The 26,694-nt window shown below is 48.0% G+C and overlaps 1 protein-coding gene across 11 annotated transcripts in view; it reads right to left on the bottom strand.

Annotated features, from left to right (window-relative positions):
• Window positions 1–4,595: 4,595 nt before the first annotated feature.
• Window positions 4,596–26,694, bottom strand: part of GRAMD1B (GRAM domain containing 1B) — a 140,181-nt gene continuing 118,082 nt past the window's right edge. For 8 of the 11 annotated variants that reach the window (XM_076358421.1, XM_076358419.1, XM_076358429.1 and 5 more), the window contains 16 exons: window positions 24,029–24,131; window positions 23,040–23,143; window positions 22,787–22,882; window positions 22,230–22,310; window positions 19,967–20,082; window positions 19,321–19,477; window positions 18,467–18,656; window positions 17,942–18,085; window positions 17,141–17,259; window positions 15,519–15,661; window positions 14,729–14,832; window positions 14,104–14,307; window positions 13,787–13,877; window positions 11,231–11,338; window positions 7,991–8,108; window positions 4,596–7,247 (listed from right to left, as the gene is read on the bottom strand). In XM_076358421.1, coding sequence (XP_076214536.1) covers window positions 7,158–7,247; window positions 7,991–8,108; window positions 11,231–11,338; window positions 13,787–13,877; window positions 14,104–14,307; window positions 14,729–14,832; window positions 15,519–15,661; window positions 17,141–17,259; window positions 17,942–18,085; window positions 18,467–18,656; window positions 19,321–19,477; window positions 19,967–20,082; window positions 22,230–22,310; window positions 22,787–22,882; window positions 23,040–23,143; window positions 24,029–24,131 — 1,968 coding nt within the window. In that variant the 3' untranslated portion in view covers window positions 4,596–7,157. Of the gene's footprint in view, window positions 7,248–7,990; window positions 8,109–9,196; window positions 9,418–11,230; window positions 11,339–13,786; window positions 13,878–14,103; window positions 14,308–14,728; window positions 14,833–15,518; window positions 15,662–17,140; window positions 17,260–17,941; window positions 18,086–18,466; window positions 18,657–19,320; window positions 19,478–19,966; window positions 20,083–22,229; window positions 22,311–22,786; window positions 22,883–23,039; window positions 23,144–24,028; window positions 24,132–26,694 lie in introns of those variants that run through there. The other 3 variants (XM_076358427.1, XM_076358420.1, XR_012997028.1) reach the window with 2 other exon arrangements.

Raw genomic sequence — 26,694 nt, 5'->3', positions numbered from 1 at the left:
GAAATCCAGAAGGGAAGCGCACGCCTACGGGTGATTGTACGACCCACTCCCATTCCTTGCTGACGCGAGGCGATCCTCATTAATTTGCAGTTACGCACAGCAATTGGGGTTGCAGGATCCAGGGCCTCAGGTGGGGACAACACACTCCAGGTTTTTAGCAGCTTTATCCGGTCCTGGAGCATGCGATGGGAGATGAACTGCCGTGAGAATGGTAACGTCCCAGAGGTGCCACAGCCACACGATGCCAGTCCTGGGCGGTTGTAATGCTGCAACGGTTCTGCTGCTCCTCCCTCCCCCCTGACCTCGTCGGGCCAAGAGCCAGGTTAGTGCTTCCATATCTGCTCTGTTAAGTGCTATTACAAGGGAGGTGGGTTTGCGAAGACAGGGAATGACACGCGTGTGGCACGGGCTCCACCTCTTTGCTGGATGAAGTTGCTGTTTTGTAACAGCCGCTCTCCCAAATCCTAATGCCACTGGGGCAGATTGGGCCGAAACTGAGACACGACCAAATAGCTCTAGAACCTGAGCTGCACGTTGGTTTTATTCCCTAACTGTTCTCAGAGTTTGGGTTGGGGAAGGTGGCCTTTTAACGTTAGCAATGGAATTGGCCTAAATGAGTGAGGTAACAGAAACGGCAAGAGGAGGTACCTCCCCGAGCCATGTGCAAATATAACTCCTTCAGCAGAAGGAAGTCCTTTTACCTACTGAGAAAAATAAAACACATTCACTTAAAGAGCATACAGACTGCGGCACGGAAAGGCAAGCAGGGACAGCACCAGGACAGTCCATCTGTGACACAGGGAATGATTGTCTGGCAGCAAAGGTGTGAGGGGAGAGGGAAAAGCCATAGCAAGCACTGCAGAATGTGTGTGGGAGAGGAGGGCATGGCATGCCACGTATCCATGCTAAGAGTTTTAAGCCCATGCTGTCTGGCTAGATTGGGAAATAATCTCAAATGGCAGTCGATCAAGACACGAGATTATTTGGCCAGTGTGCACATCTAGAAAAAGAAAGGTATTATGGCACAGAGAGACTCGTGCTGTAGAGACTGCAAAGCTTAGAGAGATCAGAGCATGCCAGGCGGGGGGAATGGGCCAGAAAGTCAGCACAGTCGCGTCTCGGAAACTACACTGACACAAATGTTTTGTGAGCCACTTACCTTAGATGCTTTGGTTTAAGAGTCTCTGTTTCGAGTATTGTTTTAAGCAAGCCCCTGACAGATATTTTAACTAGTGCTGAGACTGTCTGAAAAGACTAAGCCAGAGTCCACATGACTGCGCCATGAAACGTATCGGTGGCAGCAAGCCTGGCAGAGATCCTGTCGGAAAGATCTCTTCGGAGTTCAGCAGGTAAAGCAGAAAGCACAGGTCTGTCAAGAGCTGTGGGACAGCAGCAGCTGCCTTGACAAACATGACAGAATTGCCTCCCCTGAGCCAGGCACTGTTGCTTTAAAGTGTTTGTTACTGACCGTGCTTTTCCGCATATTGCGGAAGCAGAAAGTCCAACCTCTAAATTAGGAAGGGGTTTGCTTCTATCCTCATAGGGAAAAGCAGACACTGACTGATGGAGTGCTACTTGGTTAAAAGGGCTAGTTCAGTACACATCACGGAAACACCGTAAGGACATTCTGTGGAGAAGTCCTCTTGGGAGCGTAGCATCTCCACGCCGACAGCAGAAGAGTAGTCAACATGTTTGCCACACGCTATGACTGAGCTCCACTGTGGACAGAGCCTCTTCCTAGATCACTGCGCTAGGCTAGAGACCGTGTACGCCTGGGTACTAACCTTCACAGACTGTTTTTTCATAGACGTTAACTCACGTGCTGGCTTTATGCTAACTGTGCTCATGTAAATGAACCCAAGGCGAAGAGGAGTCCCAAATGTTTTCCCACTCCTAGCAGCACGGAAAGACCCATCTAACTAGCCAGGAATGATTCACTCCCCTGAAATATCTGCTGCTAACCTCTATTTTGCAACTCATTCCGTGTGAGCAGTGCTGGTCTTTTTAGGGTTGGAGACTTATCTCCACCACTCTGTCCTAGTGCTGGATGGTGTGAAAGCTGCAGGCTGTCCTCTCTGTCTGTCTCCTCTATTTAGGTGCCTTAGGATCACCTCAAGAGGATGGAAACACGTGACTGAGAAGGCAAAGCTTACCAGGAAAGGGAAGAGGCATTAAAGCCACGTGACACACAAGTACTGTATTCACCAAAACCTGCATGTATGCACACCCTTCTGGTTAGCACTTCTGACATACAGAAAGCCAAAACGTGAGGTTTGCAAGTGTGTCTTTCACTCAGCCTTGGTGTATCGCAGGCGCCTTCCCCGTTGCCTTTATATCTGCAGAGAAATGACTGTAGAGCATATCCAAAAGGTCTCGTTTCAAGTACCCAGACCAAAAGTGTCTCCAGCCGCTATTTGGAAAACAAATTTCTACCTTCATGTGTAAAGGTAGGAAAAAGCATATATGTAGGTAGGCTATGCGGTTTAGTGCTGAGGAGACAAGTAGGCTAAAAAGTCTGTCTCCATCTACACCCAGGTGAGCTTCTGAAACTAACGGGGTCTGTCTCTTAAGAACACAGATTAAGCATGCCAGGCTTTCTGAGAGGGGATACAGCAACGCAGGCATCATGATTTCAGAGGTGGTTTTGTGCCGGGGCTTTAAATCCAGCAAAGCACTGTGCTTTGAAACCTTGCCTCTTTCAAAACAGGGTCATATTTGTAATAAAGCCATGCTGCATATCTCTTAGGTCTCCCTCTATTAGAGCTAAAGCAGACAAGTGGGGTCAGGTGGTCAAATGGCAGACTGCTGCCCCAGACTGGTACAGCAGCCTGTAAGCTGTGTGTAAATGCACACTCTGTGTCAGCAGCATAACTGAGATATGTTAGGGGAGATCAAAGTTGTGTGACTTTCTTCTCTCCTCCCAAAGGACTTAAGGGAGCCAGAAAGGATTTATGGAGAATTATCAGCTAAGATGAATTAATATCAAAGTTTTCTGACTGAAGCGTGCCTTGGATTATCGGTTAATTGTTGAGCATCCAAAAAGCACGGTTGTCCGGTTAATTCATAGGTAAGCTCCTATTTTTACCATTGCAGGTACCTTTCTCTCTTTTAAGTGGAACGTGCAGACTCAGCAATGCCCCTGTCTTGGGCACACGCTTCTGATCTTACCACCTAAAATAACCTGTGTCTTTTGATCCTTTGTAGACTTTACGCGCAGGTGCTGCACTAGATACATTTGGTATCTACTTTATGAACACATGATTGCATAGCAGTAATCCAGGTCTCAAATTCACTTTGAGCTCGTCCCAGATGGCATAACCCAAACACCTCTTTTAAGGTAAGTATTAGAAGGCACGTAGTTATCAGAAGCGAGATTGTATCAAGCTAGGATTAGCGAGTATATTCTTCTCCCGTATGAACAGGTGATACACACAAACTGGCAAATCAGAGCCTTCTGTCCCTTCTTCTCCCTCCTCCCAATAGGTAGCATCTTACTTGGCAAGAATTAGGCTACTAGCTGTTGGCATTAGTTTGCACGTTTGGCTGGAGAAATGCTTTTTTAAAAATCTCTCTTTTGTAGTTGTTCACATTCTGCAAATGAAAACCCAGCTGCGCTCACCTGGCAGATTACCAGCGGCAGAAGGGTCAGAGGGAGGACTTGGCGGGGAAATGCGTCTGCGAGGCGCTATAAAGAAAACTACCATTGACGTGGGATTTCTGGCACAGGTTAAGCAAGGCAAGCAAGTAAAGAAGCAAAACCTGACAATGGAAGCCAAGCTACGACTTGGCTGTGACTGCTTAGGGATGGCAGAAGTACCACCCCCTGTAACATTATTCAGGTTGCTCAGCCTTGCTCCTAGAAAGCGTTGCTAATTTCTCTAGGAAATGTAATCATCAACTGACGGGTCCAAAATTGTCTATGGCTGCAAAAGGAATTAATCTGTCGATTGGGAATCAACTGCAGTAGCATGTGATTCCTACCGTAGCCATCTAGAGGAAGGCATCTAGGTGAAAACACGCCTAGGTTTTAAGCCCTCACCTTTAGTACCATTGTGGGTTTTGCCTGCAGAAAAAGACCTTGCTTTTTTCTCTTTTATTACTACTGTGATAAATTAAGAGGCAATAAAAGATCGTGAATCCTATCCAACTCCAAGCCAGACTTGCCGCCAAGTGGCAAAAAGAAATAACTAGGAATCTGAGAAAAAGAAACCTAAGGCCTCAAAGAAAAACCTTCCTCAGTCTGACGGGTGCTGCATGTACAAGGTTCTGTCTGGTGACCACCACCCTTATGCTCTTTATTGAAGGATTCAACGTAGCTGTGTGTCAGGATATATGTCAAACGTTAAACCCAGTTTAAAGTAATGTGCGGGCAGAATGAATATTAGTGCTTGAGATTGTTATAGCTGCCTCTGCATGGCCTTGCGTTAACTTAACAGAGCTTGTGCAATTCTGTCTCGAGGGCCAAGCCCGAGGAAGCCGTGTCAGTGGGAACATCCCGAACCCAACGCAATGGCAATCTGGAAGAATGCTGCAGAGGAAGAAGGATGCATGGATTGAGTGAATGGCTTTCTTGCCTCCATAACTAGCTAGAGAACGTGAAATTGGTAAGAAACCAACTCTGATCACTAGCATTTATTTTCAACCCTCTCGGACGGGTGGGTTTCTCTGCCTCTCGATGGGTTGCGTCCATCTATGTACAAAACCCTCCCAGCCAGGTGGCAGAGACCCCATGTTCCAGGCTTCTCTCTCAAGATGTGGCCGCCGCCTTTTCTGGCATGGGCAAGGTGGCAAGCACAGGGCTTCCTCTCGGTCTTTTTTCTTGGTGCTTGGAATTAAATTCTAGAAAAGCAGAAGGTGGGCAGCAGGGGATTTTTCTGTGCTTAGTAATTGTGAGAGTGACTAATGGGGAAACGGGACACTCGGCCAGTGTGGCAAGTCACAGCGGGGAGTCAGGGCCCTCCTGTCCCGAGATGAGCCGCAGAATGCCCTTCCCAGGCACTAGCACCTCAGTTTCATTGTACAGTAGCCATTTCAGCAGCCTCCCTGGGAAAAAGTCAGGGAGCGGTACAGTAGTCAGCAGCATTAAATTAAATAAATAGTCATAAATACACATTACTCTCTAGTTGCATGTCTTTTTCACAACCTCTCTTCATCCGCACTCCTTCAAATCTGAGTCGTCTTCTGCGGGACGTGTTGTGTTTAGCACTTGGTCACAAAAATCGTAGGCAGGCTGGGAGAAATCAGCGGGTTACTTCTACGTACATTACCTTTCCCTAATTGGAATGCACAGGCTTGTGAGGGTTTTCCTTAGACTCCACTTTGTCACCCAGCTGTGCGGATGAGAGTTTCTGGTACAGAGATAGGAAGACCAGTTACTCACCCTTATGTCCCCTGCTCTTTCAGCACCCATTGGAGCTAGACACAAGGGACGAGCTAGAACTGCACCGTTTGCATAAGGGGAATATGCAGCTGACTCCCTCCTGCCATTCAGAAGGTGGAAAAATCCTGGTGTTGAACAAGGTGGAGATAGAGGGCCTCGCATGTCACCTAATCTACCTGGCTGGGTAAGATGAGAAAGCATTTATTAAACATTCAAACAAGCACCCGGCATCCCAACCAGTCACAGCGGCATTTGGTACACCGCACAGCACAGCCTCTGCTGCCCCTCTTCCTCACTTGGCTGCTAATGGGAGTCCGGAATTGTCCCCCGGAACAAGTGAAAATGCATATTGTCTTTTTAATGCAGCTTTACCACCTGACTTGCTTACAGAGCAAATGCTTTGCTATCCAGCTTATGAGAGATACCAGTCTGATGCCTCACACTGTGGACATCCCTCCAGATCTATCCTGCCACCCACTGACGGTCCCTTTTTTTGTTTTTCTTTTTTGGTCCCCGCCACCCTTCCTAATCTCTCCCGGACTTTGAAAGGCCTTGTTGCTATACAGACGCAGTCATGTAAATATCCACAGTGAGGGCTGTTGCTATATAGATGCAGTCATGTAAATATCCTAGCGAAGGAAAGGAAAGTTGTTCTTTTTCTCCCTAATGTTTTCCCGCAGAGCGTGTGAGACAAGGTAAGGGCCAGGTGGTACGAGCAAAATGGTCTCGCAGACCAGGGGCAGGAGGGAAATTTGCTGAGCAGGGTAGCGGGAGCGGTTGCAAATAAATACTAATTTTGGTTCTCTTTTTAAGTTGGGGTACTCCCCCTATCGTGGGAAGTCGCACAGGCAGTAGCCCTTTCAGCACCGATGCAGATCTTCAGCACAGGGATGGCTTAATGGCAGGGGCCCAAGCACATAGAAAGCAGAGAACTACAGAAAATGTAAAGGGGACACTGTCAAAGGGAATGGAAGTGTGCTTTCTGCGGTGTGGCTCTCCTCCATCCATGCACCTTGTAGGCAGATGCTCCCCACCATCCTCCTTGGCTATTGATGCAGTATCAATAACAGGAGGCAGCAAACTAGTGTTTGGAGAAAGCATTTTAGCTCATTTGCATTCTGTGCTTTGCTCTCTGAACCAGGCTGGCTGGCATGGCAGCAAATTGTATTTCTGCTCTGAGAAGTATAGAAGGTGATTGCCAGTGAGACCTGCTCTCTACAGACCTACAGCAATTCTTGCAGAGGCCTCCTCCCCAAGTGTGGAATAGTCTTGTAAGGGATTGACGGCGACTGCCAAAACCTCTCTGCCCTGAAGCCAGCAAGGTAAGGAAGTTGACAGTGTCCCCTTTATATGTATAGATAAATATAGTCAATCAGGGACCTTCATGCGCGGGGGGGGGGGCACTCACTCTGATGCTTCCCTTTCAAACAACAAAAACAAAACAGACAGACAGACAGACAAACAGCCAGGAATATTACAGAAGAGTGGTGCCAAGGGCCCAGGGGAGCACACTTAGGCGCACCCCTAAGCGCACCTCAGTGCCGAGAGAGCACAGCCCTCCCACACACGCACACACCACGCTACCACCGAGACGCTCCATTTCAGCCAGTGTTGGAGGTCAATCCTTCCTCTCGATACGTAGGCTTTTTTTTTTCTCTTAAAATCTGTATATAATATATATATTTATATTCTGTATATATATATTTATATATATATATTTATATATCCTATTTACACGTATTGCACACGGTCCTCTGGCCTCCTGCATTCCTGCCTGTTAGTGGAAACGTTTCCGTTTCTCCTCTGGATCTGACCCGAAGTCCCGGGACCCGATGCCATTCTGAAGATTTATTAGCGAATCCTTCATCTGCAAGACAAGAAATTTTTCCACTGTGATGCTACCCTAGAGGTGAGAGCGCTTCGGGATTTCCTTCCCCTATCGGTGCCTCCTTCTTCCATGTAAAGTATCGATACCATAATCATCTGGTTTTTGGGAGCGGCATGTCAGGGCTGGGATGTACAAATGGGGACTGAGAAGACAGGATCCCGTGGGAGACCACTCTCCAAGATAACAGAGGAGGGGCGAGAACGAGGAGGGATAACAGAGGGCGATAACGAGGGGCGATAACAGAGGAGGGAGAGAACGAGGTATGGGGTGAGCAGCGCTCTCCGTAGGGGAGAGCAAGCTTTCATTTATGAGCTCTGGTCTAAGCAGCCCGGTGTACAACCGGCTCTTTAGGCAGCGGATACCGAAACCCCTGGCTTTGTGCTATTAAGGGCCCACGCAGAGTGCGTCCCCTTCATCCATGGGATGCCAGAGACTAGATATAAGATGTGCTAATATAAGGTTTTTGGCCCTGTAGAATTCTCTTTGACACGCATAGACACCTATGAGGTGACAGAGAAGCTGCAGTATCCTGCGAATAGCCCTTGGGACCTGCTGCCCACCGCTACGTCAGAAGATGGATCTAAAGGGAGATGGTAGCGGAGGTGACGCACCTGATTGATAGACTACAGTGGAACCAGGTAAGGCTGAAGGGATTGCAAGCGGGTGGCTGGGAGGACACGGTGACCCTCTAGTCACAGCGCCAACTGGCCGTGCGGTCTCACCTGGTCTAGAAGCATCACCGAGGATTTGATGATCTCACGCCATTTTTGTAGCTCTGAGTCATGATACTTCTGCTGAGATTCTAGTAACTGGGCCCATTCTGTCTGAGATTGGGGTAACCTGTCAGGCAGAATACGAGCAAGAGTGAATCTAGGGAAACTGAAGTCAAGGGGAACAAAATGGATTGGGGACATGTGGATTGTATCAGTTTCTGCCTAAGCTTTTCACCCTAAAGGGGCAGGTTTCCTTGAGCAAAAGTGCATTTAAATCTGCTTAGTATTTTCCTAAATTGGATACCAATGTTACTCTGTCTTAACCATGGTAATGAATTAATTAATAGCAATGATGTGCCTTTTGCAGAAGTTGCTGTAGTGTGGGTGGAACCCAAGGCCCGTTGGACAGAAGGCAGCGTGCTCTCATTGCCTGGGACACGTGTGTACTGAAAGATGGCACTGTGGCCGTTGATGGGGAATAACGCAAGGCAGCGTAATGATGTGGGACAGGTAGCCCCGTACAGTTTCTGTGTTTTGTTTTTTGAGACATGCTGTGTCAGTCTTTATTTAATACAAGGCTTTCTCTTTATTACGAGTAATAGCAGCACTGGCTCTCTTTTTAATGGCAGGTAAGTGTAGGTATCAAGCCCTTCCCTTCAAGCCCAATTAATCCTCCAGAACAGGGCTGGAGGCTGCTGAGTGGAGCAGGATCAGGGCAGATGCAAGCACTCAGGGCACTGACGGGAGGACCACCAGGACTGGCTGCCCAAAGCTGCCACTGAGGGCCACGTGATGGGCCTTGGGTGGGAGGTGCAGCTTGGCTGAGCCAAGGTGAGGATAAATCTCAGTTGAGCAGAGCGACGTAAGGAGCGTAGCGACGAGGAGCGGAGTCAAGGCAGTTAGCGCGGCAGCAGGAAGGCGCAGCAGTGGCAGCACCCATTTCTCCTGAGAGGTATGGCCCTTTACTTTTGCGTGCTGCTTTCTAACATAGCTAAAAGTCTGCCCTACTTTGTCTTCTGCTTACCTCTTTGGGCTTTGCTGCTTTCTAACACAGCTGAATCCCTCCTCTTAGGTTACAGTAGAGATTTTCAAGCCTCCTTTATGAAGTCCCCGTGTCAGTCAGAGCTCAGCTGCAGCTAGGAACTCACTTCTTGGGTAAGTTCCTCCTTTCTCCCTGGCAATATAATGTAATAGTCTAACTTGTTCCACTCTTACCTTAGCGAACGGGCAGAGTGGGGTGCTGCTGCCACGCTAACTGCCTTGACTCCGCTCCTTGCGTCGCCCTGCTCGACTGAGATTTATCCTCGCCTTGGCCCAGCCAAGCTGCACCTCCTGCCTGAGGCCCGTCACATGGCCCTGAGTGGCAGCTCTGGGCAGCCGGTCCTCCTGTCAGCGCCTTGAGTGCTTGCATCTGCCCTGCTCAGCCGGCTCCAGACCTGGAGATAAAACAAAGAAATGTTAATTAAGCATGACAATAAAAAACCAACACAAGTAAGAAAATGGACCCGCTCCCCATGGTCAATAATCCTCGTCTCTAATAAGTAACACGCTGCTCCTAATAAAGACTGCTTTCCTTGCCCGAGTGGAGAGGCTACATACTTGGGATTGGTACACTTAGTTTGGGGAACTGCTGACTGCCCCTGCCCGCAGAGAACTTAAGTCTCAGTAGAACCAGATATGGGGAAAAAAAGAAGTCTTTGGAGCCTCAAACAGAATGCTTCTGAGCACACCTGGCCATTGACCCAGCAGATGGCTTCAGGTCTAACTCCACAGCAATCACAGTTGCAACCCAATGAAGTTACCCTGTGCAGGGGCGGGGGGGAATAGAGCTACCCGTGTAATTAATTCCAGTACATGCACATTTACAAGGAGCACACAAACAGCATGTATGTCAGTCCTATGCTTAAATACTATAATGTGGTTGTCCGAATAAATACCAAGAGTGCCAGAGGAAGATAAAGCAGGCAAAATCACTTACTTAACGTATCTATCCATGGGAAAGTAGCAGGGCTATTATGGGGAAAATAATAATTCCCTTCCCTAATGAGGAGAAATGAGAAAGCCCATAACATGAGCCAAATCATGCAAAAAAGTCAGTAGCATATGGCTATGGTTGCTTAAAGTCAAACCCAACTTAGCAAGGGAATTAAGTGTGACCGCACAAAAGAACAGCCAGAAAGGGGGACATAAGGGGACCAAAACACCTTGGCAAAGTGGACTCGGGATGTTCTCAACCTCTGAAAATAGAGAAGAGACTATTCAGGCAGGATGCTTAGAGCTTACGTATGTAAAAAAAGCATTCACCTGAAAATGCCAGAAGGCATTCAAAACAAAATTGCTGGCTATCATTATAAACAAACAACTATGGGACATCAGGTCACCACTGTAAATGCCACCTACAAAAAGGTGCGCTGGAGCACATCCTGGGAAACGCAGACTGGCAGGTCCGCCTTTGGCCCTAGACAAGATGGGCGAGTCTGTATAATAAAGACCGATCCCAACAATCAATTCAGTCTGGTTGGAGGCTTTCGGCGTGCTTTCTGCAAAAGGAAATGGGGAAATGCTGCCATACAAACTAGAGCTCTACCCATCTCAGCACAGACCAAGTGGACACTATACTGAAACAGGACGTCCAAAAAACCCTTGGACAAGGTTCCACGCTACCAATTATTAAAGAAACTAAGTCAATCTGCAATCACACTTCACTGCTTACTATCTAGTACCGCCAGGGAACACTTTGGTCGTTAAGGAGCGCCCTGCGTCCTCCTAGTGATCTCTCTCTTCCTCCCACGCTCTAACAACTTGCTGATATCTGGACTCACACCTTTCAGAACACTTTATCTAACAGTTGATTGTGTGTCACAGGCCCAAATTCTCCTCTGAGCACAAAGGGTTCTTTCTAAGACACTGCTTTTCATACCGAGGGAAGTTCAGCCATCAAAGGAGGGGAGGTGACAACCTTGGCTCACGATTGCAAAATATACATTCGTACAGCATCTTCCGTTACATGGGATGCTGGGAAGAAGCAGAGGTTGCCTTAACTTGCTGTCTTCTGCTGCAACTGTTCAGCAGTTTCAGACCTGGGAATGCTGATGGCCCCACAGCTTCAGCTAACTACCTGCTTCATCTGTTTTACACAAAAAGGAAGCAATCTACAAGAAAGCCCAGGGCTTTGGCATTCTGGGAAAGCCTCTAACCACCACAGGAAACACGCAAGAAGAGGCAAAGACAAAGCAGGTGTGACAGTACCTTTCCTGGAGCCGCAAGCCCTGCCATGCCGTGAGTGTCTGCGTAGTATATTCTAACATCCAGAGTTTGTAGAACAGCATCATATTGAGAATGACCAGCAGCACCAGACTGGAAAGAAAGAAAACAGTCAGTTTACTAGGAGCACCTCATAGCCCATTGCCTGCCAATCACACCTGGGAAAACTCCCACGGCTTTAAGAAGGTGTCTGGGGCCCAGGTCCACACTGTATTTGAGTGGAAATTTAATCTGAGTAAGGGCCAGGTGATCAGAACCCAAAACTTCACCTCATGGGAGAAATGTGTGAGCCAGGAGGACGGACAGACAGAAAGACAGGGATGACGGATCAGACAGAACAGGTTGGATGAGTGGATGTGCTGAATGCAGAGAAAGGGAGGGAAACGGGAGAGTAAAGAGGTAAAAAAAAGAGAGAGACAGTACCTGAAACAGATCCTAATGGGAGCAGGGAAGAGAAAAGACGGAGTAGCTGCAGGTTAGAAACAGACTGACAAGGAACAGGAGAAAGTGGGCTGAGCGGAGAAGGCTCATAGACAGTGCAGAAGATACATGGGGGCGGGAGGAGGGAAGAAAGGAACGGTGGGAAGAGAGGCAAGAAGGACAGACAAATAACCGTGTGCTTGCAATTAATGGTGAAATTTGCTCAGCAAAAGATAAGCTGTGTGCAGCTCTTGCAGACAAGCCCAACGCGCGCCCATGCAGGGCACTGTCTGACACGTAAATGCATGTTGCAGCCCGCATGCATCCAGCCTTCGCCCGCTCCTACCGCACCTGGCGATGGGAACACCACCGCAGGCCACCCTGCAAACCGGTGCTTTGACCAGATACTGTACCGCTCCTCTCACCCCCCCACCGCCGCGCATGGGCATTTCCCCTCCTCCCGTCAGCCACACTCAGGGAATAGATTCCAAAATAACATGCTCGTGCCTGTCTCTGAATGGCGCAGCTATTTTGCTGGAAGAATGGCCCACTATCGCCCAATTCAGTCAGGCGGACGGCAACTGGCCAGAAGAGTATTCTAAAAACATGGAGGGCGCTCTGACCACTCTACGCTAAGCTAGTAGCCTGTCAGGAGAGATTGTTGTAAAGTTTTTGTGCCTTCCTACCCAAAGTTTAAATTGCATCTCACCTGTCTAGATGCAGAAGATAGCACGAGTCTATCTTCTCATCATTACATTACCTGACTTATCATTACAGCAGCTAGCTGGGGTGCTGCTGCAAACCTCTGCCGTCTTTATCCCCGCTGGGAAAAGGAAATGCAGAAAGGAGCTCAATTTGAAAAGTAACCTCAGTCTACAAATCTCAGCTTCTTCCCACCTCACTAAAAGGTGGGTGGAGCTTAAGAAAAGAAAGAGCCCAAGTTCTGCTGTTCCTCCAGGGTTAACAGTATGCTTCCATTTCCCTAAGTGCTGAAAAAACCCGCCATCTCTGGACTGCTCCTTCAGACTGTAGCGCTTCACAGCACCTGCCCAGCAACCTCTGCAGCACTAACACACGAAAGCTACCGTCAGCCCAAGAGGCAGGGAAACAGTAAATACGCCGGGGTTTAGGCTTAAAGACTGAGTGAGCCACAGGGATACGAGAGGCCCATACCCAGCTCACTTTGAGCGCACATCCAGCCAAGTCCAAGACTAGCAACTGTGAAAGGTGGTGGCAGAAAAGGGACCCAAACCAAACGTCCTTCCTGCTGCTGAACTAGCGAAATCATGCCACTCTCTCCTGCTTCATGTGTTTCTACCCCTTATTTTGCAGAAATCATCGCTAAATGGTCCAGCTTCTTTCTGAGATGGTATCTCTCGTCAAAATCGCCGCCCAGGACCAGAGACGAATAGGTTTTGCCAGACCAGAGGAAAGAAGTAACGGACTCCTCACATACACTGAGCCCTGTTGTGATAGCACAGTAACTCCCAGAGAGCTTTGCATGGTCATCTTTCATGATAACAGCTAGTTTGTCTGCAGATTACATTAAATGACTTATTAAAAAAAACCCACAGTTTCTAGATGTCATTGAAAATCTCTAAACTGAGTCCCCGAAATAAAAAAGACTCTTTCTGCTTGTTGGATTTCTTCTCTTTTAAGTATTAACTCCCCTCTCCTTGCACAGCTGCCCCTCGCCCTGCTTCCCACTATCAGCATTGCCTGTCCCCCGCACAGTATAGCTGACCTCCATTTAGGACTCCCAGAAACATGCAGGTCTGTGAAGCCCATGTTTCGTTAAAACAAGGTCAAAACTGAAGGGAAAGGAGAGACTTTGATAAAATAAGATCCAGAACCTACAGAGCCAGATCAGTGGCCAGCTAAGTACTGGCAAAAGCTGGGATCAAGCCAGACAAAACAGCTGCTGGGGCATTTGGAGGAAATTTTAATTAATTCTTTTCTGCCTGCCATTGCTTTTCTCTCCTCTGTGCTGCGCAAAGTTTGGGACCAGAGAGGAATATGAGAGAGAAAAAATTGGCACAGGGGAGCACAGGATGCCAGAAACACGAAAGGGCCAAAGTTGTTTAAAGGCTGACTGTGAAGGAAAGCAAAAAAATCACTTACACAAAACTGATGACAAGGAGCAGCTTGGAGACACTCTGCAGGTGGAAGCCGCTGGGGCTCTCCTCAGGGATGTGCCGTGTCTGAGTGGAACCTGAGGAGACAGATGCGTTTAGGCTAGGAAATGCTGTCTGATGGGGAGGGCAGCCCTTTTCCCTCTGCCCACCCCTCCATCTCACTCAAACAATCATAATGCATCCTCCCTGCCCTGGAAAGCCCTGGCCACTCTTCCCATTAACCCTCCGCGAGCAAAGCTCCAGTTTTTCTCCCGGGGTACCCAGCTCTCCATCCCCAAGCATGAGGGGTCTGCAGTTCCTTACCTGCCACATGCTTGATTCGATGTGCAACCTCCTCATCTGTGGGGGTGGTGACGGGACTCAGCACCTCCTCCAAGTGCGGCACCCGCAGATGGGCATGGGCCCGTTTCCTCCGGCGCACGGTCGATTGCTTGCTCACTTTCTCTTTGGGGGATTGTCTGTGGACCTCAGCCAGGTACGTGCTCTCGGTTTTGGTCAGTTCGCTCTCTGCAGAGACAGCAAGGGAAAGCATTTAGTAGAAGCGGCACTGGCCTTGCAGAGATATAGACTTAAGCCCTCTAATGGCACAGCTGCTGGGCCAAAGAAGTTGGCAGGGTCTAAGAGATCCATGCCAGAGGACACACTACACATCCCTTAACACCTTTTGCCAAACTCTGACCCCAGACTGCCTGCGCTCCTGCCTGAGAGCAGGATTTGATGACCTGATTAATTCCAGCACGTGCTACCAACGCTGTGGTAATAACTTTGGCTGGTGCCTTTCATAAGCCACCCCGAGGTCTGATCCCCAGTAGGCTGGCAGCAGGTGTCACACCGTCACGCTGCCCGCGTGCAGGGAGGCATGCATAAACTATGGAAGGTGCCACTGTCTGTGGGTCATTACCGCAGCTCCAGTCATTGCCACTCTTACCCAAATGACGGAAATAATCTTCTAGGCCGCTCCAAAAATTCTTCTCAATGAAGGATTTCACCAGCCCCCAAGGCTGTTTCCTGTAACGTAGCTCTGTGGAAACCCTATGTGAAGAAAGGAAAGTTATTCTCCCAATTTTGCTTCCCGGAGGCAATGTCAATTCACAATCCTTTGTCAATGTAAGTATGAGAAATAATCATGCACACTGTTATTTCTGGAATGGTCTCAGCCCTTCGTGTTTCTCGAGGAGAAGCATTGCATGAAAAGTCCTTCCAAAGGCCGTGGCAGGAAGGCCTCAAGAGAGCCTCCCCCGAGAGGACTCCCGAGACCTTTGGCCATGTGGCAGGCAGACATTTTGATTACTTATCAAAGTCAAACACAAAAGCCTATAGCTTTGCCTGGTACCGAATTCCTCTGCTTGTTCCCCCCCAGGCGCATCTCAGAGGCACCAGTCCCTGGAAGTACATCCTGTTGCTTATCACACGTAGTTGACTGTGTGTGACAAGCGGCCCTGCAAACCACTGCTTCCTCGAAGGGGGCAGGAAAAGTCTGTAAATCCTCTCCCTGACCCAGCTGTAACTCCTCTGCATCAGGTCTATTGTTTGCTCGATGTCACCACAGTAGGCAGCTGCCCCTACGGTAACTCTTCGCGACAGGAGTGTTCTGGCAACGGGACAAAGAAATAAGGCTAAGTTCTCCCCAACCCCTTCTAACACACCAAACAGCAGAACTCCCACCCAAAGGTGACTTTTGGTCGTCAGTAAAGCCCTTTATCCCATAAGAAGTGTACCTGAGTCGGCTTTTGTTTCTGGCAACACGAGTCAACGTGTAGCGGTTAATGGTGTAGAAATAATCATGGTAGGGGACGTCGTGAGTTAGCACCTCTGCATCTATGACATAGCACTCGCTTTCTTGGCTGGCTTTGTACATTGTCTGCATAAAAGACAGCATGCAAGGCAACTATTAGTCTGGTTAGGACATGGCTTTGATAGATTGGCGCCTTCACTAGCACTTTACAAAAACAGCTCTACCACAAATAGGAGACCACGCCCATGCCCAAGCCCCATCTCTGCCATTTTTCCATGAACAGCTCACCTTTAAGGGAAGGCATACTCGAGGAAACCAAGTGTTTCACTCAGGTGTTTCCCAAGGGCGTATTTCAAAAGGGGCATTCAGTTCCAGCAGCTCCACCTCCAGCATTTTCTATCAGAGACACAGTTACATACACTGCCACGTGAGGACCAGTGGCAGCGGGACCTTTGCAAGTGTCACCTCTTCTCATTAAACTGATGTCTGGCTTGTCAGGGAGCAACTTGATCTAAAATCAGAGGTGGCCCTGCTTTGAGCAGAGGTCCTTTCTAGCGTAAATTATTCTGCGATTCTAAACGGCATAAAAACATGTCAATTACTTCTTCTGAAGTAATGCTTCTGATCTGCTTCTTTCTTTGCCCCAGAACAAACCTCACAAAGGGGACAGACACAGTTAACTGCAGATCCATATGCAAAAGTATTGCTTTTCTTACAGACTATGTCCACTTACCTCTGCAGCAAGAACACAGCAAAGCGCACCTCAGTGGTTGACCCCAAACTCAGAATAAAATAGGCCATGTCCTTGCTTGCCTGAAAGTGTACCGTTCCCTTCGCCCATCGCTTTGCTCTCCCCTTTTCTTTCTCTATCTTCCCTGCACGCAGTCTTTGCTTCTGAACAGCACGCTTCATCCCATCCTTACAAGGTATACCTTGCCGCTGGGATTCTCCTCTCCCTGAAACATAATGCTCAGACACCCCATCTTTCCTTGGCTCCCTCTTAGTGTTCCCTCAAGCTAACTCTCAGTATCTACCTTTGGCCACTCGAACCTATCTCTGGACATGGAAGGAGGCTTTTCCTCCCTCTCTAGCTGCAGCCCCTACTAGATACAGCTAGCCTGGCTCTTCCCAGTGCATTGCAGATGCTCCCCTTTTTTACCTTTTTAAAGAGGTCATCATCTAATTGTCCTCACCAGTAATAAAAAAGCCTGGACATCTCTATGTAGAGCTGTGAGAAGGACTGGCCAGACAGTATCTGACTTTCTTGTGCCCTGCTCATAAATAACATCTGCCAGAGTGACCGCAGCTCAAAAAACACCAGTACGGGTGACAAACACAGTTGTTACAATGTGCTGGCTGGTTTACAAACTCATCTGCTTTTGCTGGAAAATTTATAGTCCTTTCCTTGCAATGCAATCCAGCGCGAGTGTAAGATTAGCTATTCACATTTGCAGTGATACTGGGTAGCAAGTTAATACAAGAAAAATGTGTAAAGGAAAATGGATAGGGACAATGAAAACATGCAAAGCAGCATGCCCAAGACAAGAAAATAAATCACAGATCTGTTTCTGCAAAGCATTACACCCCTGCTCGCCTTTCACATACCTGCGTCTCAGTGACAGTGGCAGTTTTGGGGGCCAGAGGGTTGGTGAGGGTGATGGTATACAAGATCACTCTGGTCTGATTGCCATTTTCTTCCTTCTTCCAGGGATGAAAGATAATATCTGAGAGGACAAAACAAGATCCCATTCAAGTAATTGGAGAGGGACCTCGGGTCAGTTCCCTAGGGAAAGGCGCAGCCATATAACCAAGCTCAGGACAGTATTTCCTCCCCCTTGCAGAGCTTGGCTGCAGAAGTACTACAGCTCAACTGCGCGTGAAAGAAAGGTCTCCTGTACTAACTGTGAATACTTTCCCCTCTTTCAAGTGCAGAGAAAGGGGGAGAGGCCGGGGACATATCTCCTTCAGCAAACCTACAGTTACAGGGAAAGGAGGACTACAGCATGCCAAGGGACACGCTCTTTGCATCGTCAACTGCACAGTCCGTGCCAGTGCCTGGTGTGGAGCTAGAAGAGCTTTTTCCTCACCCTGTTAAGCCTTGAACACAGGATCAGGCCTTAGCCGATGTTAAAAAAGCAAGAGTCTGCTTCTTCCATAAACTTAGATCCAGCTCTTAGAAAAATAAAACTACATAGCCAAACAAGGCTGGTTCTACCTGCTTTTGATTACTGTCAGTACAGACTACAGCTGTCCCAAGATCTGCTCAGAATATTACCCAATCCCTCTATCATCAGGCAAAGTTACACCTCCAAGGCATGTGCCGAGACCTTCCTTCTGTACAGGCCTCTGTACCTCACAGGGAACGCAGCCTCCGTCAGGGACTGGGCTTTGCCACCAGCAGCTTACCAGAGAACCGGCGCTGTTCCATGAAGTCCCTCTGGAACTGGGAGTCCGTGAAAAGCAAGTCGTACAGTTTGTCCACGCTGAAGTTGAACACTTCATTCACATACTGACGGCCGTTCAGATCCTCGTAAAAGGCTTGGACTTCCCCTGTGGGGAAACAGGCCCGCAAGCCCCAGCCATGATCCTCCGTGCCAATATCAGAGGCCGTGCTTTCACAGTACCAGAACCTTAGTATTTTACTTTGTGAAGAAGGAACCCAAAGAAGGTACTTCTAACCCTTTTCCTCCACTGATCCCAGGACAATAGTTGGAACGTCAGAAGAGGTAATGAACTACATGGGTTATTTTAGGGACATCCTTCCAAATACCCGACACGTTCGCCCTCTGCGGCCCAGGATGGGAACTCTTTGCATCTTCTGAACTCTTAGGGTCCAGAAAAGGAATTCAGTGTTTGCCACTCCAGTCCCTCACTGGAAAGGATGGGAGAAGGCTGAAAACACCACCGATGGAACGGCCCTTCCCCGCATACCTTCATCATGGGTCTCTGACGAGTCACTGAGCTCAGTGGGAATGTCTTCGTTGTCATTGAAGTCTAGGGAAGGGGAGTTCACGGGGCCGATGATCTCTATCTTCTCTCCCATGATACTTGCAATGCCAAGGTCTTTTTCCACAGGACTCTCCGCCACTGCCTCCTCCTCTTCTGGTAGCACTCCATCAAACTGCAGCAAGGAGAAAGCATAATGAGGGCAAGATCAGCACCTGGAAATTGGGGGTTATTTCTGAAAACTTTACATCTGTGGGCCAATTTTCGTACCTTTGAACATTTGGCCTCGACATGTCTGGAAATTAAATAATATAGAGAGGAGGAAGGTTACCATACGGTGTTTGTAAAACACATGGACATATTAGATCATGACATACACAAGGCTTTTTGTTTGTTCAGACAAGCACACAAACAATACTGGTTTTGCCCCTGAGTAAGCCCTATACAGCTAGGAAAATCTGAGGTTGTATCTAAACAAGGTCTGTTCTGCCGTAATACTGTGAGGGCACACACTGTTTCCTAGGGAATAACTGAAGGCAGAGAAGAAATTATAACCCTTTTATCTCCAACACTCCATTTCCTTTCATCTGAAAGTATAGAAAGGAAAATGCCCTTGCTGCTGAGAGTCCCAGTTTACCAGCTTTTAGGACAGCTACGCTTTGCTCACTTTTTCTTGGCTGAATGCCATGCTCACAGATATCACTGACTCAAGGACTGTGGTCAGCTGCAGTGGAAGAGGAGCTGCAGGGTAAACGGTCACCTCGTACATTCAAGGACTACCAGCTGGATCCCAGAGAAGAGGATTACTGCTCCCACTGCAACAGAGGAAAAACACTTACCGAGGCTGGCGCTTCACTGCTTCCCGTAGATGTCAATGTGCTCGCAGTGACAGATTTCTTTGGCAGCTGAGGGCTAGCTTCTGGCTTGGCCTCCATGCTGCTTTTTGAGGAGCTGTCGTTGACTTCATTCTCTTCCACGGGGATTTCTTCACAGTAGCTGAGACGCCACAGAGAACACAGGTTTTTATGTTTACCCCTCTCAGTACAGCTACAACTGGACACACAGAGCAAGTAAGAATACTTTTATGAAGTTTCCAGTCTGACCGGAAGCAGAAATGGCTCAGTGCAGGGAAGATCAAGCCCAAACTTGTCAAGTGTTTATACACAGACTGACAAGCATCGGCACCTTCTGACCATGTAACACGCTGACTGGCCTTGTGACTGGGATGCTTTGGCATTTACAGAATTGCTCATCTAGCTCAAGCAAGTACAGAGGCAGGCATTTCAGTTCCTACCGACTTCTGTGAGGAAATGGTATGCTTTCAGCTTTTTAGACATTACACATTTAAGGGCAAACATTTGGCCAGAACCCAGAATCTCTCACTAGGGACAAACAGCAGTTTGAGGTATGCAATATATTGGGAATCCTGCTCTCCTGAGGCCATCTTTTCTTCCTCATAGGCAGATTTTACTCCTCCTCACTCACCCCATTGTGTTGAAGTCATCATCAGGAGGCACATAGTCTTCATCATCACTGGTCAGACCCAGCTCGTTCCCATAACACTGGTGGACAAAGTGCCAGAGCTCCTTTGGACAGAGAGGCTAAAAGAGGGAACAGAGAACAGCATACACTTTCACTTGAGAACGCTAAAATATAATGAATTTTTGGAACTACCATTGTCAGGAGTATTACATTCCTCACCCTGAAAGGAGAAGTGAGAGATTCTGACACAGCCCCTGATGGGAGGTGAGAGCCTTCCGATGGGCTCACCTCTTCTGAATTCCAGTGATGCTACAAGGTGGATTGTATGTTACTGGCAGGCTGGCCCAGCTCCATGCTGGCTAAGGACTGCAATCATATGTATCCTTATATTGGTAGGCCAAGCTGGCTTAGAGAGTGTCCCCATCAAGCAATAAGAGGCCCTTTCTCCAAGTAAGCCTTCACCATCAGCCCAGGTTCTGCCCTAAAATCTGACTTCGTTATTTTTCCATGCCAGAATCTCATGTTACTTAAGACTATCAGAAAGCCAACATGAGGCTACACCCAGAGCAGCACACAAAATGAGACTTCCCGCTACTACAATGCTGTGCATGTAATAATGTAAGCAGTAAACCTGCATTTCCCTCCACACGCGTTTTCCCCGCCTCTTCTGCTGTGCCTCCATTTAATGTCTCCTACTATACCAAACCCCAACACCTTATGAGGGTTTTTCCCTCCAAGCTTGTTTAAATTAAAGCTGCCTGAAGAATTACAGCTGCAGGGAAAACGATCTAAAACAGCAACAAAGAAAAACATTTCCTGTTGCAGTTTAAAATCACAAAGTTTGTCTCACCAGATACTATTGTGAAAAGCTTGTATATACTTCCAGTTAAAAGAGAAAATGAATTATCAAGACCGTTCACAAAAGCCCAGCCTTTTAGGGATGCAGGTCAGCTGATGATCATATGACTGCGTTCTGAGGTTCTTAGGAAATGGGGCAGGAGAACTTGTGATTTAAACATGTGGTACAGGGATGAAAGGGGATGGATTTTTACCCATGAGAAATTTATGACCAATGACAAGAATTTCTTGGTAATGAGGGGTGGGTGGGTGGGAGGAAACCTAGTGAACTTTTTCTGAGTTGCTGGCTTGAACTTCTTCCCATAGTTCCTGCATGGGATAAGGCAGGAAATTTTTAATCTAGCTCCCAAAAGTAGCAATCAAAAGCATGGGGGAAAACCTCTAATGAGAAACTTTTATCCAGAAAATGCCTAACTCTGTTTCACCTTCTTACCACATGCACTCTAATTCGCGTCTTATCAGGAAAAATGGACTAGGTTCTTTCTCCCTCTCTCCTGCTGGGCATGGATCCTACACTTGGAAAAAGAGCTCTGGAAATGTTTCCTGTCTTTATCACTCACATGTCTCAGTTCCCGTTTGCTTTGACCTTGAAACCAAGGGCACTGAATTTTGTTAGGGAATTCAAAAGGCTGATCAAATTACAACATATGGTAGCAACACAAGCTGCCCAATGCAAAGCGATTCTTTTGCATACTAAATACCACCCCGATTTTCAGGACAGGGTATTCTGGGTACTTGACTACTTGAGCCTTCCAGAATGGTGTGAACTCAAGCCAGAACATCTCGAAATGCTGGTAGTGCTGTAACATCAGTTCACGAGTCTTGCTCCCGCAGTGAGGCCAGAAATACTCAATGGACTGTGGAACAGACACTCAGATCAAATATAGGATATATGGGGCCTCTGGCATAGCAGGTGCACATCCCTGCTTTATTTTAAAATCCAACCCACTGAGGCCTTACCCAGTGCACCCTGCACTCACCATTGTTCTCGTTTGGTTTTGGGATGCCCTGAACACATCCTCTTTTTCTGTCCTACCTTGAACTCTATACTTCTGAAGCACAGACTTACCAAGAGCTTTGCCTGTGCAGTGACCTATTTCTGTTGCATTTTGAACTGCTTTCTTCTGGGCTGTTTCACTTGAATTACAGACCTCAAAAAAACTCCTTCCTGAGACGCATGCTTCCACAGCTCAGCAGAGACAAAGTGGCATCTACTGTGTGTGCAAGACATGTCTGTACATCGACAGAATTCCATGCAAAAAGAGAGAATTGCACCTGAAGTTATGTACCTGCTCTGCCTAAACAGATGCTTACTGTCCCCCGCGTTTTATGCATATACATTAGTCACAGGTATTATGCTTCTGCATATATTCATCCCACCCCAACACTGAGATGCTGGTCTCTGTACCTTGTCAAGGAGAGCATTCTGCCAGAGTCTGAACATCATCATGTACGTCCTGTCTCGAGCCCCAAAGGAAGTAAAAAAGTGCTGAATGGGAAGAGATGGAGAGAAAAATCAGTTCAGAAAAGGCCCAAAAAAGGGAAGAAGAAGAGACAAGCCAGTTCAGATCACTTTCCAGCTACAGTTCACAGAAGGACTGAGCAAGCCATACAGCACAGCTGCTCAGTTCTTGGGCACAGACTGAAGCTCATGGAGGCCTCACAGAGAGGCTGAGCGCCTCTCACCCACGGGAGCGAGTCTGAACATAGAAACAGTTCTGTTAGAGATGTGCTACTATATAACCCGGATCTTCTACCTGGCCCCACACCCACAAGCTACGTGTGTTCCAGACTCAGCCCAAGGTCTGCAGAAGCTCTGCACCCAGCCCTTTTCCCTTGATGCTTCCTCCCAGGCCCCAGGTAGCACAAGCAGTCAGTTTGGAAATATCCCACAACACACTTATATTCCCCTGCCCCTGACAGCCATAAGGGGTTGCCCCAGAGCTGGAGGCTTCAAGGATGTACCTTTTCAGTGTCAGTGCAAACTTGGATGGCATTAGGAATGAGCCGTGCTGTTTTTTCCTTGGTCATCGAGCAGATATCCTTCAAGCGAACTGTCAGCTACAGTCAGAGCCATGCAGAAAGGGGAAGGCAGAAAAAGAACACAGGTAAAGAGAGACACTGATGAGAAAGACAACAGAAAGAGTGCTTTTAAAGCAATGTCAGCAAACATGCTGACATAAAACACATGCTCAATGCGGCAGACTGACAGCCTTACCAGTGTCTCCCAACGGAAAATGTTGCTGTAAAAGCAGATCCAGTTTTCAGAGAGGTAGAGGCGGCCCTGCAGCAGAATGTCTCTTTGTAGCGCACATGAGTAATCTGTGGGTGGACAACAGATGATAATTTAGGAGCACCAAAACCAGAAAACAGGACAGCCTAAAGGTAAGGATAAGCAGCAGTGGCAAGAGAAGCAGCTACTCGACACAATCCTGCAGAAAGTCAAAGGGAGAGCCAGAAGGAACCAAGCCACAGCTGCTGCTCTGTCCACTAGGTTATGACTCCTCCCAAGGGCATGTCACAGACAATCTCTCTTACTGACTGATGATCTTGCCTTATTAGCTGGTCATTCTGTAGCATCCTATGTACTATTTCCAGATCTTAATCTGCCTTTTCCTTTTCGCCTTCTAGTGCCATTGCTCATTTCTCTCCCAGTTAAGCATCCTAAACAATTTCTATTCCTCTACTAGGATGTGCATCTTTCAACAGTGTGAGACACGGTACGAGATCACCAGTTACGTAAGATAAAAGAACAGATGCAATGTACTAGGCAGTCGCTAATCAGCTAAATGGATATGGGAAGGGCAGTCATGTGTGAGTAGGGAGCATCGGGGATGTTAGAAAAAAGGGAAGCTCAGTGGTATGTGCATGTTGAGACATGCAACCCTGACCAAATGAGGAAAGAGCTCAAACACTAACACACTGTCAGGTTTGGGGGAGCACTGTGGAGGAAAACATGCTCCTCAAATCATGAGGGAACAGAGCCATAGCTGATACAAATCAGCGTTGCTCTCCCCGAAGCAAAACGAATGAAACCCATTAGAAATGGTGAGGAGGGGTTCCGCCTGCGCACAAGAAAGACACAACGGGCTTGTTCCTTGGTGGCAATCTCTTTGAAGAAGCAGCAGCTGCATGCATGTGTGCTGGATTTCCTCCCCAAACCATGGGCCAGCACAACAGGGCACTGCACCAAGGGTATGACCTTACCTACAATGAGGCGCTCCGTGTCAGGAAGCTGTTTGAAGAGTTTCCTGAAATCTTCATTCCGTTGTTTATATGTTGGACTCAATACCTGCAAATAACAGAGTGCCTGTTAAAGAGAGGGGCAGGCATGAGTACAGAGAAATGGAGTGGGAAAACAGGAACACCTTGATAAGGAGAAGGGGGATCAGATGCACTTACAAAGCATGAGGCTAGGAGCTCCCATCACAGCAGACACACAGATGGGAGGATTCGGGATTTAGTGCATTAAGTGAGAAGAAAAGGAGAACCTGACTTGGAAGAGCAAGAACAGAGTAGAAGAGCTATACCCATATCTGCTAGGTAGCAAAACGGAATTGCATGGAAGCCATGGCTACAGAAGAAATCTCTTTTCCTGCAGTCCTAGACTGTACAAGGTATGACACATTCTCTGTTTGCAATGCATCAGTTAGCTGCCAATCCCCAGCTCGCCCAGGAAAATAGGTGCTTTAGTACAGCTGCAGCCCTTCCAGAGGAACTTGAACGATCACTGTCATCAGGAGCTCGGGAATAATGCAGTCATCCCCGTTCCTCTCCCCATCAAGTGCTCCACCTGGCAGCGAGTGAACACACAACTATCTGCTGCTGCTCCACCTGGCAGTCAGTGAACACACAACCCCCACTTTTGTGGGGCTCAGAAGAGGCTCTCACAGGGACTCAACCATGTTTTGCGCTTATTCTGCAGACACTTGGCTTCATGGAAGGCCTCAGAGAAAACAGTGCTGTTGGCCGGAAGGAGACCAGGAGCTGGCTTCTCTCTGGTGTTTACTAAACTATAACATGACTCTGCCCATGTTAGACCACCTCCTACACACCATGCCCATGCTGACAGCTGCTCATATTAGCCAGAACATCTTTTGAAGGCAGAGTTGACCGAAATAGAGGCAGGTGCAAATTCAGGAGGCCCGTAACTCCTGTCTAATCTATCATGTTCTTTCTCCCACAAATGTAGGGAAGATGAAGCAACCTGGGGTACAACCTCTTCCCTCCCTATCTCCATTTCCTCTCAACAACCCTCTCCTACCTCTTCCAGCTGCACAATACATGTCTCCCAAAGCAGAAAGGTGGGCACACCTCAGAGCCTCCCAGCAAGGGCCACAGAAATCAAAGTGATTATAGAAGATAGCTTCTGTTTGAGAATGGTGTTGATGGGGTCGCAGGGGTGGGAGGAATATGAAGTTTATTTAGCATTAGCCTTACAAAATTGTCAAATGCTGTCAAATCAAAGAAGGAAACACAGACAAGACCCCATCCCCCCAAAAGCATTCGCTCTTCCTCACACCAATTCAACGAACTAGGAACAGTATTTTTTAACATCAAGTCAGCACTTCAGATATTTGCTCCAGTCCTGTGGGCCCAAAGGAAAGTATCTTACTTCTGAATAAAAACTGCTAACCAGCAGATGACAGAAATATGAATTTTACTTACCAAACTTCTAGCCTGAACATCTGGAAAAGATCTTGGTCAGAGATGGGCTCCAGCAAGAGCCCAAGCCCAAGACTTTCTGGGACAAGCAGACAGGATGGGAAAGGAGGGGGGAATAGAGATTATAATCAGCTCTGAGCTTTGGGTGCAATGCATTACAGCAACCCAACTTAGCAGTACAGTTGCCATGTGGAGGGGCGCTCCCCTCCCTTCCCCACAGTAAGGGATGTTCTGACCTGTCTAAAACCTGTACTACAACAGACGCTTCTGCTTAGCACCAGAACTTGTGTTAGACTGACAAACAGTTCCATTTAGGGACACTCACAGCTGGAATTTCATCTGATCCACGGCTGACATTTTCTTGCGGTAAGTCGACAAGCCCCTCCAGGTCCCACAGCAGACATGGCAGTTCTTGATCCAGCACAAGATCCCAGAGCGCCCCACACTCCAGCAAGGAATCCATAGCGTTTCCTCGGCACTTGCACAGCTCCCTGTGTTCTCAAACTCTGCTTTTCCTGTTCCTGCTGTCACCGCTTCTTGTTTAGATTCAAAGTCAAAAGAGATACAGCAGCTTGGCAGGAGTTTACATGCCTTCCCCTACTTTCCTGCTCACATTCAGGTCGTCTGCCCTAGTGGCCTCTGTAGATCTGAGAGAGGATTTGCCCTCCAGAGGACTTTGAAAAAGTGGCTCATTAGGGTAAGCGTGCTGACGGGCAACCTTTGTGCTCTTCTGCTCCAGTCTCACCAGCTTCTTGCTGCGGGCATCCCTTAAAGAAGCACTGCAAAAGTGCCGACAGCCTGAGCAGTCCCAGGCAGGTCTGTGCAAGGCATCTGCAACTCCCGACTGAGGCCCGATGCCCAGGACTGCCAGAGCTAGCAACTGAAATAGCTCCGACCGCCAGGAGCCCACCAGACCAGCTGTAATTCACAGATCTAGCCGCAGTTTCCAGGACTGAACAGGACAGTAAACAGTTCAGAGACTTCAGCTGCTTCCCCCCCCCCCCCCCCCCCGCCTTTTAAACCAGAAAAGCAGTTATTCCTTCAGTGCCTGCCTCAGGCTCTCCTCTCTAGTCCCTCTCTGCTCTGAAAGGCAGCTTCAGTCTTTGTTAATGTTTCTCATGGAAGGAGCGGGTGGGGAAGATACCAAACTGACTCGCACATGCTTTAAGTTACTGTGGCTGCGTAATTCTGTCGGCCAATGTCCTGCA

The sequence above is a fragment of the Aptenodytes patagonicus genome, chromosome 23 (assembly GCF_965638725.1).
Source record: "Aptenodytes patagonicus chromosome 23, bAptPat1.pri.cur, whole genome shotgun sequence".
NCBI lineage: Eukaryota > Metazoa > Chordata > Aves > Sphenisciformes > Spheniscidae > Aptenodytes > Aptenodytes patagonicus.
This window is presented reverse-complemented; position numbering and strand designations above follow the sequence as displayed.